The following is a 16253-nucleotide window of genomic DNA, read 5'->3' as shown; positions in this document are numbered from 1 at the left end:
AACTTAAACCTGCTGCAGTATGTATCTTATTTGATAGCATACAGAAGATGAAGTGAACTAAGCAGTAATAGTGGCAAACCTCAACACTACTTAGTCACAGCAGGAAGTTAAACAGCCTCAGTTTAAGGAAGTGATGATAAAGATGCCTTCCTCTCTGCCTTTGAGAAGGCCTGCAATGTGCACCAGGTTGACCCTGAAGATAGGCTTCAGCATCTCACTCCCTTACTGGGTCCCAAAGCCACAGAGTTCAGCCAGATGGGTGAGGTGGAAGCAGGGGACTATGAACTGTTCAAACAAGCCCTGCTGTGCGAGTTTGAACTGACCTCCGAGGCGTACAGGAAAAGGTTCCGGAGTGTGCAGAAGACCCAGGGGATGACCTATCTGGAACTGGTCACGCGGATGGGGGAAATACACCCACAAGTGGGTGAATGGGGCCGAGGCCCAGACCAAGGAGAACGTGATTGAACTAATGGGGCTGGAGCGACTATATGAACTCTGTCCCGCTGACCTGAGGATGTGGTTTGTGGACAAGAGGCCGAAGGACCTGAGCCACACAGGGCTGCTAGCTGATGAGTTTGTAGACAGCAGGTCGGGATATTGAATGGAATCCCAGGGAGACAGGCCCACATCGGTGCAGAAGAGGAATCACCCAGAGGCTTCCCTGAAGGAATTGTCAGATAAATCCCTCCCGAGAGGCACAGCCAATACCAGAGCTGACCGACCAGCCTCAGGGGACTAACAGGACCTGAGATATAATTACTCTGAGCAGAGGGGTCACAGATGGGCCTGATGCCAAAAGCTCAGGGACAGAATGAGCAAACAGAGCCCTCACAGGGTTAACTGGATGGGAACCCAGCCGGAGGAGAGGTGAGCTCCCCAGGTGGGAGGGGCTGGCAGTTTAGCAATGGCCCAAGAGAGAGGAGTCTCCCAGGCCAGCTCCTCAGGGAGGCTCGATGCTCTGGATTCAAAGTTCTCAGTGTACAGGGTGGGTGTGGGGCAGCCCATGAGGAGCAAGTGCCTCATTTCCCTGGAGGTGGATGGAAAGCAGGTCACTGGGTAGTGGGACATGGGCGCTGAAGTGACGCTGGCCCGACCTGAGGTGGTGGGCCCAAACCGAGTGGTGCCCAACACCTACCTAACCCTGATGGGCATGTGTGGACCACCAATTAAGGTACCCATGGCAAGGGTACATCTGAAATGAGGGGCCAAGGAGAGGCCTAAAGAATGTGAAGATGCAACATCAGTTCCCAACTGAGGTGCTGCTGGGGGGTGACCTGGCAGCCCTCAGAGCACCCTAGTCATCACCTGTAGCCAGAGCCAGCAAAGGGCACTCTGCCCTGACGCTGGGGGCCATGCCCTGCCGGGGGTGCAGGTCCCTACCCTGGTGGGAAAGGAGTCACCAGGGACAGGACTTGGTGGGTCTGCGGCCTTGGAACCAGCCACTGAGAGGGAGCAGGTCCCCATCCCTTTCCCAGCCGCTGAATTCCAGGCTGAGCTGCAGAAGGATCCCTTCTTAGAGAAGCTAAGGGAACTTGCTGGCCACAGCACAGCGAAACCCCTGGGGCAAGGCTGCTGGGAAAGATTCCTGTGCGAGTGTAACGATGCTGGTTCTAGCGGGACCCAACTGAGAGTGCCAATTCAGGACAAATTGCTTAAAACAGGGCAGTTACAGCCCAAGGCTGGGGGTTTTCCACCTCTAAGGCAAACCAAACCAGCCTGACAGAGAGGACTTTGGTTTCACCCCACTGGCTAACCACAAGTCACACAAGCAATTCCCTTAGGCACTCTAGTTTCCCAGTATCATCACCAGTGCCACTTGTTATGGGGACAAATGGTTATGAAAACCAGCATCCCAGAAAAAAAGGTTCTCTTGATCCCAAAGGACCAAGCCCCAGACCCATGTCAATATACAAATCAGATCTTACCCACAAATCATGCTGTTGCCAATCCTTTAGAATCTAAAGGGTTATTCATAAAAGGAAAAAGATAGAGATGAGAGCTAGAATTGGTTAAATGGAATCAATTACATACAGTAATGGCAAAGTTCTTGGTTCAGGCTTGTAGCAGTGATAGAATAAACTGCAGGTTTAAATCAAGTCTCTGGAGTACATCCACAGCTGGGATGGGTCATCAGTCCTTTGTTTAGAGCTTCTGTTTGTAGCAAAGTCCTCCAAAGATAAGAAGCAGGATTGAAGACAAGATGGAGATGAGACATCAGCCTTTTACAGTCTTTTCCGGGTGTAAGAACACCACTTTGTCCTTACTGTGGAAAATTACAGCAAAATGGAGTTTGGAGTCATATGGACAAGTTACTGAATCACAAGGCATATCTGCCTACTCTCAGTGGGTCACTTATATAGCTGATGGTCCTTAATGGGCCATCAAGCAGGCTAGGCAGAGCTGACACCAACTTGTCTGAGGGGGTCACCCAGAAGCATAACAGAAGTTTGAAATACAGACAGTATAGAGCCAATATTCATAACTTCAACTACAAAAATGATACACATATACAGATAGCATAACCAGCAAACCATAACCTTGTCTTATATAAAGGGGGTCAAATAGGGTATCTAAGATTTGGTGCCACTACAGGACTTTGGTTGCAACAATGATCTATATGGTCCCAGTTCATGTCAATAATGTCACAGGGAGAAGGGATTCCTGTACCGGGAATGGGCTCCCCAAGGGGAAGTGGAACCGTGGGGGATCAGGAGACAGCTAGTGGTCCCCCAGAAGTACTGCCACAGGCTACTATACCTGGCCCATAATATCCCTCTCTCAGGACACCAGGGAATCCAGTGCACCAGGCAGAGGCTGCTACAGAACTTTTTACTGGCCCAGGATATTTGATGCCGTCCAAGAGTACTGCATGTCCTGCGACCCCTGCCAGAGGGTGGGGAAGGCCTGGGACAAAGGGAAAGCAGCTTTGGGGCCCCAGCCCATCATAGAAGAGCCTTTCCAGAAAGTGGCCCCCTCAGCAAAGCAACCCGGACAGGGAAAGAATACAATCTGGTGGTGGTAGATTTCGCTACTCACTATCCTAAGGCTGTGGCCTTGTCCTCTATTGAGGCAGACACTGTGGCAGATGCACTGATGACCGTTTTCAGCAGAGTGGGGTTCCCCAAGGAGGTCCTTACAGACCAGGGCTCCAATTTCATGTCAACTCTGCTCCAGTGCTTGTGGGAGAAGCGTGGGGTCTGATACAGCTGCACTTCAAGCATATCACCCTCAGTCCAACAGTCTGGTGAGGAGATTCAATGGGACGCTAATGATGATGCTGAAAACCTTTATGAACCAGTACCCACAGGACTGGGACGAGTATTTACCCCACCTGCTGTTCACGTACTGGGAAGTGCCCCAGGAATCAACCATGTTCTTTCCTCTTGAGTTGTTGTATGGGAGGAAAGTGAGGGCACCCCTGCACTTGCTGAGGGATGAACGGGAGGGGAAGGCCTCCTCTGATGGATAATCAGAGGTGGAATATGTACTCACTTTCCTGGAAAAGCTCACTGAGCTCATGGACTTGTCCAGGGAAAATTTACCCTAGGCCCAAGGGAAGCAAATAGGTGCCCTCTCCTATGCTACCAGGGACCAGGTGACAGTTCTCATTCTCGTGAGAAAGAGAAACTACAGGCTGCCGGGGATGGGCCCTTTAAGGTCATCAAGCAGCTGAATATGGCAATCTATGTAGTGAAACCCTTGCAGACAGAGTCCATGAAAATGTTACATTTCTTCTGGGATGATAAGAACCTCAGTAGCTGAACCCGTCTTTATGAAACTTATTCAACATAAGAATGGCCATACTGGGTCAGAGCAAAGGTCCATCTAGCCCAGTACCCTGTCTTCCAACAGTGGCCAATGCCAGGTGCCTCAGAGGAAATGAAGAGAATAGGTAATCATCACGTACTCTACCCCATCGTCCTTTCCCAGCTTCAGGCAAACAGAGGCTACAGACACCATCCCTCTATCCAATAGATTTTGCAATTTAAAGCAGATTCAGCCTGTCCCTTAACTGTCATCATAAAGACACATGCTGGACATGCACATTAAAGAAGCAATCTGCTACAAATAAGTGAAACAACTTTTACATTTCTACCTTTCTTGCATGACTCTCAGGGCCAAATGTTTAACAGACCTCCTTAAAGACTTCCTCAACATTTGTAGGCAGATTTATGTGCGTGGCAAATTGGTCAGTTACATGGAGTTTCTGGATTTGCATAAGACTTTGTGCAGATGCTGAGGTTTGGCCATAAAAGATCTGTTAGCTAGCACTCAAAGAGGAAACTAAAACGTACTTCTAAAGCAGATAGGTAATTTATTTACTGGCTTTGAAATACTGGCTCCACCTCTTCAGTATCTACTGCCTGTCCATTAGATATTTTTGTTAGTGACCTTCTGGGAAGGGCTACTTTTATAAATAAAATATTTGCATGCCAAGAAGGGACACCATCAAGGTGAGTTGTCCTAACTCCCTACAACAAGTTATCATGTGTATGTTAAATTGAGGGGAAAAAGAATCAATAAAGAAACTGATTTTTGTTTTATACTTCCAGGTATGCATAACAGAAGCAGGAAACAATCCCCCTGCCCATCCCAGATGAAGCCCTAGCTGCAGCAATACATGCCTTTACCGTCCACGCTACTTCCTCAATCAGCCCAATCTAGATGAAGCTTCAACTGGTCCAGCATGCTGGAACTACTCCTGACAGCATCACCTTGGCAACAGCTTTTAGGCCATGTTCAATGCCCTGCAGTGTCTCCCCAGTGCAAGATTTGCTTTGAGGTCCTACCCCTTATCTATAAAGCTCCAATAATGGGAGCTAGATCAGGGGCTCTGTGCAACCCTTCAAGAACATACCAATCCACACAAAAAAATATGACTGACAGAGCTTGGAGGGGAAAAAGCAACACTCACTGGTCAAGTTACACTTCCCTCTGGAGCTGAGATCCCTTGCCTGTGGAGCATCCCTCTGCTGGAGATCAGGAAAAGCCCATATATTTTACAAAATAAAATGCTAGAATATCCTTGGTCTGCCCCCAGTAGAGGACAATGGGGCAAACTTGAAAATGTGTCCCATTCTATAAATACACAATATACCCCATAGGGCTCATTTTCTATACAGCAATGAACAATTATTTTTTTTGTTTGTTATTTTAATAATGGTGTTGGCCACCTATATAAAGTACTATGGGGATGGTGGTTTTACTAATAGCTAGGGTAGATAAATACTCTGCAGTAGCTGGACAGGGCACCAACTGCACAATTACCTAGTGCTTTTATTTTGTGAATTAGATTGGGGGGATATGATCTTTTATTTGGGGTTTATTTTCTCGTTTGGGGAAACGCAGCTTGCTATGCCAGTGAGCAAATGAGTCAGGTGATCTCAGGTTCCTGTGCATGTATGGAATAGGCACATGCATGTATAGAAATGAACTGATATCTGCATGGCTATGTTCTGCTTCACCCCACCCTCCTACTTCTTTCATAGATTCTAGGACTGGAAGGGATCTCGAGAGGTCATCGAGTCCAGTCCCCTGCCCTCATGGCAGGACCAAATACTGTCTAGACCATCCCAGAGAGACATTTATCTAACCTACTCTTAAATATCTCCAGAGATGGAGATTCCACAACCTCCCTAGGCAATCTATTCCAGTGTTTAACCACCCTGACAGTTAGGAACTTTTTCCTAATGTCCAACCTGAATCTCCCTTGCTGCAGTTTAAGTCCATTGCTTCTTGTTCTATCATTGGAGGCTAAGGTGAACAAGTTTTCTCCCTCCTCCTGATGACACCCTTTTAGATACCTGAAAACTGTTATCATGTCCCCTCTCAGTCTTCTCTTTTCCAAACTAAACAAACCCAATTCTTTCAGACTTCCTTCATAGGTCATGTTCTCAAGACCTTTAATTATTCTTCTAGCTCTTCTCTGGACCCTCTCCAATTTCTCCACATCTTTCTTTTGCTGACCAGCATGTTGAGAGTGACAAACACACAAGCAATCCTGAAACAAGCAGGTCATGACTTCAGACTGGTAGTGAACTGGTAAAAAAAGGAGTATTTAAGAAAGCATATAATTACAGGAAACTTTAAAGTACACAGTTTTTGGAGGGAGTAGCTAAATCAGGGCTAATGAAAGGGAGTCATTTAGACATCCATGCATACCTGGTTGGATGGTCTCTACACTATGCTATTTAAGACCCTCTATCAAGACTTTCCAGGGCTTGGCATTTATACCTGGGAAGAGGAAGAGTTCTGCTCTTAGGTTGAAATAATCCTGGGAAATGTAGTTCAGGAAATGACTACAATCATTTTAATTAGCTGAATTGCAGCATCAAGTCTGTTCTATTATCCTGAGCTATGTCTCAGAACTGTTCTACCATAAAAGATCCCACATTCTGTCTGCCTTTGAAGAACATAATTAGGGCATTGACAAACATTTAGCATCAGATTTTCAAAAGGCTACAATGGTGGGAGCAGGCAAGTATGGAGCACTTTTGAAAGTCTGGCCACTTCACTAAAGCACCCAAATGGGAACTGAGCTCTTGAAAATGTGGCAACAAGGGATCAATGCTGCTACAGCACACACTTTTAGTATCTTATTTGTAAAGTTTCCCACTGAAGTCAGGGGGATGACTTGTGGAATAAAAGTACTGCTCAGTGAAAGTAAAGGGGAGAGGAAGCCAGCCCTTAATGAGCAGAATGTGCCTTTTCTAGTTTGAAGTTTATTTATTGTTCCAAGGCAGCACAATCTATGTAGAATAAAAAAATAAAGACACACCACATTTGGGCTAGGCCAGGAGCTAAGTAAATTCAAAGCTTACTAACAATACTTATCCCATCCAAAAAAGAAGTTTCAAGTAGGCAATCTTTGATTTCATTTTGTATGAAATTTCTTCCAAAGGACTTATGGAATATGGAAATAAAATTTCAAATGCAAGTGGAACCTGCAGTTATTCCCCACACTGCCTTAACCTTGGATCCAATATGGACAAAGTAAATCACTTCATATTAATTTGTTGCTGAAAGAACCGCTTCTGCAGATAGGGGTCTGGCAGCACATGTACTCACACAATATCAAAGTGGCCAAGGACAGTCAGTCGTTTACTGTTTGCCAGAGGCGCTATCATCAGTGAGACTGCCTTGGAAGGAAGAAGGAGCTGGATGTAGACTAGGGCTGAGATACAGCGCTTGCCATGAGGTGTAGAAAAAAAGACAGTGGACAAGGAAAACTACAAAAATATAGTTGTTTCAGACATGCTGCAGTTAAAGTAATGTAAGAAAAAGCATTGTAACAGGGTTTACTCACCACTCTGCACTTCCTTATGGCCAGGCATGGCATCACAGTCTCCTTGTAGGGTAGCAGCCCTTGTCAACAGTCACTCTGGGGCTGTGGTGGTTTCTTTCAGATAACTCATCCCTCCAGCCAGGGCACAGTCTTTAGCCCATTCCTTCCAGGGTCAGCTATCCAAACTAAAGATCAAAACTATCTAACAGAAATAAAAAGCTTCCACCCTCTCCACAGCTCTTCTTCAGCAAGGTCACATTCAGCCTGTAGCCCCCTTGCTGGGCTCAGCTTCCCTTCTACACCACTTCCTTGGGGCTGGTAGAGGAATCCAGTCCCAACCTCAATTCTGGGTTACAGCCCAGGGACCTGTACTGCACAGCTACATCAAATCCTCTACCCATATTGCAGTTTTCCCTATGCTATTTCCTTCCTTCCTTCCTTCCTCACCTCTTCCCTTCCCTTCCCTTCCCTTCTGGGTCTCCAGATCTGTTCCTTGATTACCCCAGGTGCCTCCTTGCTCACTCAAAACCCTGCAGGCATCTTCTGACTCCCAGCATTTCCTTTCCTCCAGCCCTTCCTCAGCTGGGCCCACTCAGCAGTTAAACCTGAAATCATCTAATTTCTCTCAGGTGGGCCCATTCTGTAATCAGGGCTGGTTTAGTCAGGGGCTCTCTATTATCATCTCAGAGCTCTGGATGATCTCTGAGTGTTGATCTCTCTCTCCACTCTCTCCATATATATATATATATATATATCTATATATATATAAATTTTATTGTCAGGCTCTGGCTCTGGCTCTCTTACACTAATCACTGTAACTGACTTCTACTCTGGCTTATCTGGATTCTTCTAATGATATTGGGCCAGCCAACAGTGCCATGCTGCATTCCATGAGCTGAGAATCTGGCCCATTGTTCTCATGTTGGGCCAGACTCTGCCACCCTTATGTTGACTAGTACAATACCCCACAAGCAACCCCCATTGAAATCAGTGTTAGGAGAGTGAGGTATTACTCAGTGTGAGTGAGGGGGCAGAATCTTGCCTATTATTTCTAACTATTCTTTCTACACATAGCAATGTAAATTAAAGGCTGTTTTCTAAATACTACACTTTTACAAGTAGATTTTCTCCCTGCCTAATGCAGCTGCCATCTTGTCCTTAAGATACAGCATGTTACAGTCACTGTGTTTTCTCTGTCATGGAAAATTTCTATTTGTTCAATCTTTGGGCCCAATTCTGAGACGTGCTGAGCACCCACTAGTTCAGTGGGAGATCAGGGTGCTCAGGACCTTGCAGGAAGCAGTTAGTGCCTCTCAGGGTTAAGCCCTTTCTTTGATGTTTTTCCTTGACCTGAATGAAAACAAATCTAGACTGAAGAGTATGTTTTACTCTGTGAGTATGAGCATGAAAAACATCATTCCTGTGACTTAGAATCACCTTTGTCATACCCTGTGGTGGTTCGTTACCTTATGTAAGTTTTTGTGTTTAGGTAACAACTATAGCACCTCTGCCTTGTCTATTTATGTCCTTCTGCTTGTACGTCAGTCTGTGTTGTGTCCTGTCTGTCATATCAGTGCACTTCCATTTTCTCATACATTATACAAAGAAGTATCTGACAGATGTTCAAGGAGCAGATTTACACCATACAGATTTATACATAGGGAGACTCGATGCATTCTGATTCACATATTTAGCATATCTTTTTGAAAATCATAACGTTTCAACATAGAAGATAGTTTAACATTTCATTATTTTGCAAATGTCAGTTGCATACATGCTGTAAATATCTGTGCATTTGACCATCACCAGCATGAATACACAGTCAAGTATTTGAAAACAATCACCTTGCTAGGTATGAAATTGTTCTTTTGTGTAAGGAGTTGTGTTGAAGGATTGCCATGTTGTCAGACATTCAGATGAATATAGGCCAAGATGAACTTGTCTTTTAGCCAAAAAGTTCCCCAAGGTTGGAAAGTCCCTCGAGGGAAATTAGGATTAAAGGGGTTTATTTGATGGCCCTTCCATGTTATCTAGCACAGTTTTGGTCTAACAGGGAGATGAAGCTGTCCATAAAAGGAAAAGTACAGGCAAGCTTGACACAGACCAAGAGAGAGGAAAAAGAGAAGAAATGATGTGGGAAATATGCCATGAATTTTGTTGTGGTGCCATAATTGTTAGATGAACAGTAGGCGTAAGGGAAATATAGAAGATAATTATTTAGACCTAGTTTGAAGATCTGTTATTTTCTAAAAGGTATTTATGGACTGGACAGCCCAACAGCGTTTGGCATTTTAGAAAATCTCTAGCTTTGTGAAACAGTTTTTATGATGGTGGCAGTGTTACCTGGGGTTCTTTCAACCCAAAGCTCTTGGTAACTTTTACTCTCTGCGAGGTGGTGTCAGAAAATAAATCTGGGGAGACACGGCCGTCTGACCGATAGATGGCTGGCAGAACCAGGACTACACAAGAGTGCTTTCACTTAAAGCTAAGCGGCAGCCCGTCTGCCGCTGGGGAATGCAAGATGCATCCAGAGGGAGAGTCCCATCCTGAAGAGTCCCACTACCTCAAACTTTTCCCCTTATTTTATACATTAGTAACACAATGACATGTCCCTTAAAGAAAATTTGTTAAGCAAGCAGTTTCAGTGGTCAAGAAAGAGGTTTTCTTCTGATTGTTGATTAACCAGGTGTGGGTTTTTCCCAGAGTTTGCAGCCTTGAGGTCCTAATAGATATTCCTGAGGGCACATCCTACTCTTCTAAAATGCATGTATCAGCAACTTCAACACAATTCTTATCAAGAAGGACACAGGGTCAAGCTGCCCTTTCTGTGGCACCCAAATCCCCCTTCCCTCCTGCCTTGGTCAAGCTAAGGCTGTTCCATGGCTACTTTATGGCCTGCTGACTTGGCTGCTCTTAGCAATAAGCAATAGTGGTTTAAGGCACTTTCCTGATTCTGAAATCTGAAATCTCCCCGTACAGCAGGACAAAAAACATTACAGTGTCAAGTGGAATGGCGAAAACATCCTCCCCAAAACCAAAACGGTGAAACAGTAAACTGGGTGCCTTGTATAAATATATAGCGATAAACATGAAGAAAAAAGACACTAAAAATTGTGAAAAAAAACCACCACAAGAAAAATATGTATTTCACTTTCTGTGTTTTTTGACAGGTAGGATATGAATTTCCTCCACGGTTAAGAATCAAAAACAGATCCAAAAATCAGTAGGTGTGCTTCTTCCAGGTCCAGTTATAAAGTAGCCAAAATCTCATGAGCAGGTCTAAAAATGGGATTTTCTTTTTAATGAAAAGAGTTGGTGCCACCTCTGGCCTTGCTGACTTTCTTGGTTTCCTGTAGATGCCAACAGACTAGGCAACAACAGTCTATTTGGATGATCTACATCTGCTTTTTCTATCCTATGCTTTTTCCCAGTTTAGTCATTACTGATGGGCAGTTTACATAAAGCCTCTGAAGACAGTATGTAAAAGTGAAGAGTTAAAATGGCCTGCTTGAAGAGAGGTTACATCAAGTTGCTTCTATGCTTTGGCTGGGCCAATGTTTTTCTTGCCTATTCTGTCAAAGTAAAGTGTCTACATTTTATATGCTAACCTCTAGTGTTTTCATTAGAGCAATTTTCCCCCCTCAGCAGGTCATCCAAGTTTGGGAAATAAAGAAAAACCATGATGCTACTTGTTTGTATTATAGTGTAATATACCACCATTTTCAATCTTGTGTGGCACATTATCGAATGCAATAAAGTATGGGATCCTATCTGGGTTAGCCTCACTCCATATCGGTTTTGCAGTTTTGACATCAAACTGATTTGCCTTGGTGCTTCAGAACAGTTAGCGTGCACTCTGCTTGATCTTTGCTTTAGAATTAGGCAAGGAAAAGTGGTCAGACAAAAGGATAAAATAAGATGGCATGGATATGGAATTGACAATTTTGCCATTAGTCAAACATGCAGCATTTTTAGTTCATGGCCACGCACATACATTATGCCCTGTGCAGAAGATGACAACTATGTATTAGCAACTTGGAATGCATTAGCTGGTGCATAGCTTTGCCCCCTTGTTTGTGAACAACATTTCCTTGGGCAATGTAGTAGTGTGGGGCATCTGGACTGCACTGTTTAACATTCTCTTGAGCACTAGATAGATACCCTGTACTTGGGGAAAGGATCACCACACCTTATTCTGGCCCTGTATCTGCCTAGTCCTGAGAACTCCCAAGTTATTGCTTTGTTAGGTGGAGCACTTGGTTTCCATTGCTATTAGTCATTAAACTACCCTAATTATCCAAGGATCCAGGATTGTTCATTCTAATCCAATGTGTTCAAATACATTTGAAAAATTTGGTAAAAGGTTGTAAATAAGGATTAAAAACAAATCAACACTTGAGCTTTTTTTCTTAAGCTTGAGAACATGCTATACATTGTACATCTTAAGTTCATCTACTGCTGCTTATCTACCACATGTCATCACTGCTTATGACATTAGAAACAACTTGCTATGGAAGTTATTAGGTCAGAGAAAGGGGAAGATTATGGTATGCAAATATCCTTAGCAAGAAAATGAGGCAAGAAATACAGAACACATGGGGCCAAATGGTGCCACCTCTCAACAAATCTAAAAAAACTTGCTTTGGGTGGAATATTTAACCCCTTAGCCTGCTGGGTTGGCATGGAATAGCTGCACTGGTGCTCTTGTGGTACAGACAAATGGGGTTCCTATACACCTCATACGTTGGTTGTCACCTACTGCAGCACAGACCTGTCTAGTGGCTACACCCGCAGCCCTCCATTCTGTTGCAGAGAAAGGCACGACAGAGTCCAAGAGGCATAGAGACTTCCCAGCACACACCCTGCTTTCAGCACAGTACAGCTATTCTGCTTATATTCTGCTTTCATTTATAAACAGAGGGTAGGGCAGCATGTGTGACTTAATGTAGTGGTTAATTAGTTTCTAAAATGTTTGGGAGGTTTTCTACTCTAGGAGGTGCCAGCTTTCATTCTTTTACACAGCAAAACTGAGCAAAATTGAAAAACATGTCATCTGAACTTGTGGGGTCTTGCCCAAGAAAAGCAAGTATGTCTTAGACCACTTCACCTATTTACATAGTAGAGACAGTCTCCCTTTGTACAGCTTATAGCATATCTAGAGTATCTTATATCCTGAGATGCAGGACTGAAGGACATAGGCCTGGGAAAGACTTCTGTAACCACATTTTCAGTGTGTATATTTTCCTCACATAATGTGCCTGAACTGTTTTAAGCATTTTGCTCAATTTTACATAAGGTGGTTACATCTTTACAAAAGGAAATATGATCTTAAGTATAATGTACATGTACAATGTAGCATGTGCAATATAAAGTGATGCTTCATGGCCAATGCAATGTTATAACAAATATATGCATATGGGACTCAGTTATGGCTCTAAGAGTGGGAGGGGAGCTGCACTGCCTGAGTGGTGGAGGTACAGAACATCACACCATGAAAATATTCCATTTCTTCTGGGAGGATTAGACCCTCAATAGCTGAACACATCTTTATGAAACTGTCGGTCAGAGGCAGCAGTGGCCCTGGCCTTGCGGCCAAGCAAGTCAGTACATAGAGCTTTCCTCTGGATGTCTTCTTATGGAAAGGACCAGAATATCCACGGCTACATGCTGAAATGGAAGCTCAATTACGGGGAGTGGGTAGAGTGGGGCCTTGATCTGGTCATATTGCACCTGGGAGCCATACAAACTCTTCTTCAACGTCTAACTTCTTCATTACCCCTACAGTGCAGAGGAGAACCTCCTGACAATCATTCCATCACATTGTTTTTAAGCTGTGCTACGTAGAAGAACCTTTTAATGTTCTTAAGAGCTATGTGATGTTATCCATCATCTATGACTTTAGGTCTTCCTGTGGGAAAGCCAACCACAGGTAGATAAAAAGGGAGGAAAACACAACTAATACATCCCCACTTAAGCTCACCCTTATCATCTCACTAGCAGGCAGGAGGAAACAGTTTGCCCCACTTTCATCATAGAAATAGATGATGTGATGGCTTCTGCACAGAACACAAAATCTTTCCACACAGAGCACCCAAGTGGCTGCATCACTTCTAGGGCCTAGTCAGACCTGCCTTCCAGTCCCTGTCAGTGTGGTTCCATTACAGCCACCTTGCCAGGGCTGCCCCAGGCTTGAACAACGGGTGCCGGGGGTGGAAAGCTTCAAGTAATAAGAGTGACAAAAAGAATGGTCTCATTCATATACTGCATTTGCTTTCAGTACCCCGCAACATCTTCCCCTGGTATTTCACCCTGGTGTGGAATACAGATGCCCAACACCCCTGGAAAGTCATGGGAGAATGGGGAGCATAACCCAGGACAATCTGGTGGCTCTGGTAAGTCTATTTTCTCTGCTTTGCAGAGTGTCTTTCAAAAATTTGAAGCTAAAATCTCAAGTTTCTTATAAAAGTGCAGGAAGACTTGGGAGACTCTAACCAAATTAGTATGCACAAAAATGTTTTCATGGATTTTTCATGTGATTTTTCTTATTTAATTTCAGTGTTTTCTTCTAGAATTAAAACACATTTCCCTGCCATGATGGAAACTCCAGCACAAAAGTCTGTGCTAGGGCTTGAGAACCAGACAATGAAATGTGACCACAGGAAGTGAAGAGAATTAAATAAACTAGAAGAATTTTCCTGCCCAAACTGAGGAGAAGGCAAATGTTAAAAGAGAAGGAACCAGCAAAAATGGTGAACACTGAATTTTATTTTATTTTTTAATTATTTGAATTCTTTCATCCCAGGGACACAATTGGTAAAAAATACATAATGGGACTTCTCTGCATAACCTCCTTCTGACCACATTATAAATCATAGTCATCCATGTGGGTACCTCTCTAGCATGTTACTATACTAATTGCTCATCCTGTTTTATAAATTAGTCTCAATTTTTCACTATTGTCACTATTGGAGTGATCAACAGGACATGATATTCACACTTTCCAACTGCAACTATTCATCAGCTACAGTATGTATATAAAGACCTGGAAATAAACAATGAGTTAAGGTTTCATTTTCTCAGAGCATTCTAGCTCCTGTGGTTTCACAGAAGGAAAATACCGATGGTTTGTGCTGTCTACATTTTAAATGTGCCTTCTAAATTGGAAGAAATGGTTAAAGTTGAGATTTGCCAATATTTCTGGCAGGACTAACTCTTTCCTCCCATATTTACTTCCTCCATGTCTAGCAACCTTTAAATATTCCTAAACTATTTCTGTCTCTTAAATGAAGGAGTTTATGAATAGGAAGTGTACTGGCTGATGACTTTGAGGTCTTTTCCGTACCATTTTGGAATTGTGGATGATCTTCTTATATTATAAAAATTAATGTATGATAAAAAGGCTGTATGTGTGTGGATCCAACATGAGTTAGCAGGGTTGTGTACTGTCATGGGTGGTCACTTTCACAAAAAAGGAGGAGGAAACGTAGTAAAAACTAGAAAACAGCAAGAAAAACAGAAAGAAAAACTCTGAAACCTCCAAGAAGGAAAATGTTGTAAACAGAAAATGATCAAAGAAACATTCTCCAACCAAATACTTAAATTCAGAGACATGAAGGAAAGACACAACAATCTACATAGGAGCCTCAACAAACTCCAGGCTCAAGGTTCCACACAAAGAAAAGGACTGTATAGACATCATCACGACCTCCAGGTGTTTGCTGCATGTTTGCCTCACACTGCTCTTCTCCATTGAAATCTCATCTCAGCTCTGTACCATGCTTCACTTCCAGCAGAACAAAGTGAACAAAGAGAGCTTGGAGCTTCTGAAGAAAATGAGCGGAATTTTCCCCTCACAATGCATACGTGAAAGGACAGCTTTCAAACCCACCCAGGAAGTTTCCCAACTCCCACTGTTCCAGAAGGATAATGCCAAGATGGCAATGCAAGAGATCCTCCAAGAGATCTTCAACATCTTTAGCAAAAACCTCACCCAAAGTACCTGGGATGGGATTTCTATAGTCAGGTTCCAAAATAGACTTTACCAGCAAATTCAGCAGCTGGAGGCGTGTTTGAAAGCACAGATGGAGAAGGACTTAACCAACCCAGAAAGTGAGGACCTCCAGCACACCAGTTGGAGAGTGAAACAATACTTTCAGGGGATAGATGCTTTCCTGAAAGAAAAGCAATACAGCCTGTGTGCCTGGGAGATCATTCGCGTGGAAATACCCAGATGTTTTGTACTGACTGACAAACTCAACAGAAGCCTTAGTAACTAAGGTACAGTACCAAGCTTTTCCCTGTAGTTAATGACCTAACATTAGTATAATTTTTACAGCTGAACAGAGATAGTGGATATTTTATATCAGAGGGGTAGCCGTGTTAGTCTGGATCTGTAAAAAGCAACAAAGTACACATATGTGGAATCCTCAGGCACCTCACCAGCACTCTGGTCATCAGATAATGATACTTTCCTCCCTCCCACACCACAAAGTACACTAACTTCGACATATGTAGTGTGTTTCTATGATTATCATCATTGCTATTAATTAATCTGTCCCCATGAGAACTATTTCTAGTATTCCAAGTTTTGAGAAGCTTCCTAGAGACTTTTAAAAAATATTGACATACTAAATGACTTGCAAGCTTATGTGTGGAAAAGTTATTTTCATTTAAGGTTTAGAGATCAATTCAATGAAAATTATATTTTTTCCCTTTGTGTTTCAACTATTTCCTATTTCATTTCAGCTCTGGATGCTGCAACTACTGAGGTTAAAACAGGAGGATGCAATGGAATCCCTCGTCTCTGCTGATTCTTCCCACAGTCATTTCTAACACTCCATAACGTTTGACGTATTATGCAATACATTCACTCTATTATGGAATTTCAACTGCACAAAGTACATTTCATGTGATAATATTCTGTTCATTTACTCAGTGTTTAAAATGAAAAATGAAGGCTATTGATGCA

At 43.3% G+C, this 16253-nt stretch overlaps 1 protein-coding gene across 1 annotated transcript; it reads left to right on the top strand.

Moving 5' to 3' along the window:
* Positions 1-255: 255 nt before the first annotated feature.
* Positions 256-15831, top strand: LOC127053867 (interferon beta-like). Its single transcript, XM_050959224.1, has 3 exons — positions 256-420; positions 533-588; positions 14901-15831. Exons 1-3 carry the CDS (start codon positions 256-258, stop codon positions 15559-15561), a joined length of 882 nt encoding a protein of 293 aa, XP_050815181.1. The 3' UTR covers positions 15562-15831.
* Positions 15832-16253: the final 422 nt, after the last annotated feature.

The sequence above is a fragment of the Gopherus flavomarginatus genome, chromosome 6 (genome assembly GCF_025201925.1).
Source record: "Gopherus flavomarginatus isolate rGopFla2 chromosome 6, rGopFla2.mat.asm, whole genome shotgun sequence".
NCBI classification, from domain to species: domain Eukaryota; kingdom Metazoa; phylum Chordata; order Testudines; family Testudinidae; genus Gopherus; species Gopherus flavomarginatus.
The sequence above is the reverse complement of the archived record's forward strand: the minus strand, read 5'-3'. Positions and strand labels throughout refer to the sequence as shown.